Source organism: Hordeum vulgare, chromosome 4H (assembly GCF_904849725.1).
Source record: "Hordeum vulgare subsp. vulgare chromosome 4H, MorexV3_pseudomolecules_assembly, whole genome shotgun sequence".
NCBI lineage: Eukaryota > Viridiplantae > Streptophyta > Magnoliopsida > Poales > Poaceae > Hordeum > Hordeum vulgare.
In genome coordinates this window covers 418,793,270-418,797,082 of record NC_058521.1, presented here as the reverse complement: position 1 = coordinate 418,797,082, position 3,813 = coordinate 418,793,270, and the positions used below count along the sequence as shown (strand labels likewise).

Sequence of the window (3,813 nt, the reverse complement as noted above, 5' to 3'; positions counted from 1 at the left end):
ACACAACAGTGACGTCCATAAATCTGCCTGCGTGCGTGCGTCCTTACTCCTTTTTTAGGGAAACGTTTTTCGACGGACGATCGGTCGAGCGCTCGGCCGGTAGCCCCTCGCCCGATCGCCTCTGTACGCGAGAAGCACTAGGCCAGGTATGTTACATAGGCATCAAACGTTGCATGGACCGGTTATGTTTGTATTTTTGCTTCATTGCACAAAGAGCGTTTGGATTTTTTTGCTATAATTGGTATCATGTCGTGCTACAACCAATCTTTTTCAAATTGCTGCATAGACTAGGATGGTGTTGGTGCGAGGACGGATGGCGGTTGTCATTTGTTTTGCTGCATTGGTTTTTTTACTGGAACCAGAAATCATTTTTGCTACAACTGTGTTGTTTTTTGCTGCAACCATGCTAGCTTTTGCTACAACCGACGTAGCAATTTGCTGGAACCGGCGCCTCGTTCTGCTACAAGACATAGCCGGCATCGATTTTTTTGCTACAATCATGCTAGCTTTTGTTACAATCGGCACTTCGTTTTGCTACAACGCATCACCGCCGTCGACAGTTCGAGGACTACGACACTGCTCCGACTAGCACTTCCCTACTACAAGCACCATTTGTGATGCTACAATCTGCATCTCATTTTGCTACAACCACGTTGGGTTTTTGTTACAACGCATCGCCGGTGTCGATTTCTTACTACAAAGACGTCCGCTTTTCGCTACAACCCATATCTTGTTTTGATACCACGCACCATCAACGTCGTTATTTTTGCTACAACCATGTTGATATTTCTGCTACGACCATGTTTTTGTTACATCTGTGGCCGATTTTTGCTACAACGCTGCTTGTTTTTGCTATCATCGACGATTTTTGCTATATGATTTGATCTAACAGTCAAACAGGGTTTGATGTGGCGGCTTGCGCGTGACCGGCCGAAGTTTGGTCCGACGCGCCGACGCACATCAGTCTCTTTTTTTTAAGGCAAACCCTCGTCCCTACTCCCTAACCTTTTCTTTTTCAGATTCGCAAAAAAAAAAAACTTTTCTTTTTTAGAAGGCCCTACTTCGCTTTGTCTTTGAGTTGGGCTTCCATTTTTCTTTTGGGCTTGGCCTGGATTGCACACGGGAAAACACGGCGTTCCAGCCCAGCAGCACGCGTGATTAGCCGAAACCTAATCGCTGTCAAGGCAAAAGTGCATCGTTGACCACCCCCTTGCATCCGTCCCTGCCCGAGCCGGCCGAGTTCATATAAGACGCAGCACCCATGGCCGATCCATTCCCCAGCCCCCTCCCTCTCCTACCCAAAGCTCCACTGGGTTCCGAGTTCCGACTCCATGCGGCTCTGAAATCACCCATACACACTGCACCACCGCTGCGCCCCGGAGCTGCCGCCGTGCTGTGGCTCGGCGTCACCACCACCACGCCGCCTCTCGCGTGCGTCCGCGGCCGCCGCCGCGGTCCCCGTTCTACCTCATGGCGTCGCGGCTGCCTCCACTCCGACGGCGGTCATGTACACTGGTTTTTGAGGTACCGGCTTTTGGTCGTCCAGCGATTGCTACCTTAATCACGAAGCAATCTCCACATGATTTGCCCCTGACTTACAACACCCTTCTCTTCTTTGTTTTTTCTGTCTCCCACCATCAGATAGAGAGGACGAGCTGCCAGGCAGCCGTGCCTTGTGGGCAGGAGGTGTTGGACACCCATGGAGAGCTCAGACCGAGAGGATTCTGGCCACGGGGAGCACCGTCGGCGGTGATTCGTCCATAGCAATAATATGGTGTTATCCTGATTGAGCTTTTCTTCTAGCCATCACCCCCTCCTCCGTTTTCTTTTCTTGTCACGTTCACTTTGTCCGGGTCTTCTTGACCTTGCAAGACCTTTTCTTGACCTTGTAAGACCCAACAAGGCCACATTTTCTTCCACGTTCTTCATCTTCTTATTCCACCTTCTCTTTCTCGCCATGTTCCTTTCCACCTCTCTGTCTTTCCTCTTTCTTCCATCTATCCCTCCTGAGCTACACCTTTTTAAAAGTTGCATTTCTTATATCCAAATTATTAAAAATAAGTTGATACATGGAGTGACAAGTGAGGAGATTCTACTTCCTTTGTCATACATTGTATTTTTTTAAGTTGTAAAGAGTACAGTTAATGAGATACGAAATCAGGGTAGTTGCTGCTAATGCTCATGGAATGCATGTGGAGTAGGAGCCTACGTGTAACCGAGTATGCTTATGTATGCCCACTTTGTAATAAGTTTGCTATTCGTGCTTGAATACAAACATTTTGATGCTACGGTACTGTTGAGAACTGTTCGAGTGTTCGTTTTAGCAACGTGGATGCACCGCGGTATTCGTGTGCTGTCATTTCGTGTTGTTCTGCCGCTCTACAGAAGTTTAGTTATGTCTCATCATAGCAGCATTGTAACGCTGGCCCCTGCTCCATATTTTTTATCCCCTGTGACGCATTTCAAGTTCTCAGCGTCATACTTTTTTTTCCGAACAGAGGCAAAAGATTTATCTCATTAATTAACTAAGAATGATTTATGAATAACCTCGTCACTACATCTTTCCCTGCAAAAACAGAACATCGCTGCATTTTGCCCTTTATTTACTCCACAGCCAGTTATCTACTGATAATACGAGAGCTTAAGAGCTCGTAATGTAGTATAGGAGTACCCACAAAGTACTAGCAGTAGTACTACAATCCTGGACAAGCTAGCAGGATAGTTTCAGTTAAATAGTCTTGAAGAGTAGTAGAGGAGAACAGTTCTAGTTAAGAGTCTAACCAAAGAGGAACAGTTTCAAAAAGAGAGGAAGATTCAGGTTGGTATAGACCTAGCATGAAAAACCATTATAAGAGTCAATTCATAGCACTCAATGTATGGAAATTTATGGAGCTGTCAGGGTATTAATTCAAGCAGGAGTACTTCGTCTCTAGCTCTCTCTCTTTCTGTGCACCTAGAAAACTCGTGACTTGAGATTTGGTCTCCCAAATTATGTACTACTTATATTACTCCGTGGTCAATAATTGGAGTGAAACAAACAGGTCTAGAAATAATGCTTAGAGGGTAAACAAAACATAAAAGCACTAGATGAACAAGATGTGGATAACTTAATCAAGGACAAGGGACATAATAGGTCAGCAATTAGGGGACACACACTCACATCACTTTAGGAAAAGATGGGGGAAGGAAAGGGAGTGACAAAGGTTGCTCCACAAGCCTCTTGAGTCAACTCACAAATCATTGACACCAGTGACCTATAGAGTATAGAGGAAACGGGAACGTAGAGCAAAATGCCAAAAAGCATCTCATACATGCCTGTAGACGATTTCAGTTATTCCATCACTGGTTGTTATTATCACTGTCACCAGATTAGCATTAGCCTAATTACTTTTTCATCAACCTTGCAGCAGAGGTCCATCAAACAAACACTACTACTACCGTACTGCTCTATTGAAGCCTCGTATCAAAGTGGCAGATCGATCACACGGGTCTCTCTGTACAGTAAATGGGACATTGAAAGGCATCAAATGAATCAACCTACCATCCTTGCGCGACACAAGATACATACATGCATGCCAGCCTCCTGCTGCAAGCATGAATGTGAAACTACACAATTTAGGGGGGGCAGAGTGCTCTAACACTAACACATGCTCTATTGCATGCATGCCATGCATATAGGCTGCTACTGCATGCATTGATCGAGCTGGTGCTCTTCACATGGGTAGCCATTCTAGCGTAAGGGACTAGAAGGGCACCATGGGCTCAAAGGCTAAGGCTATGCAAATATCATTGCCTCTTAGACTAAAACAATGA

At 45.7% G+C, this 3,813-nt stretch overlaps 1 protein-coding gene across 1 annotated transcript; it reads left to right on the top strand.

Annotated features, from left to right (window-relative positions):
• The first annotated feature begins 1,202 nt into the window (after positions 1-1,202).
• Positions 1,203-2,288, top strand: LOC123446538. The gene is made up of 2 exons (XM_045123110.1): positions 1,203-1,524; positions 1,642-2,288. The coding sequence occupies exons 1-2, from the start codon at positions 1,262-1,264 to the stop codon at positions 1,643-1,645; spliced, it is 267 nt and encodes an 88-aa protein (XP_044979045.1). The 5' UTR covers positions 1,203-1,261; the 3' UTR covers positions 1,646-2,288.
• The last annotated feature ends 1,525 nt before the right edge of the window (positions 2,289-3,813 follow it).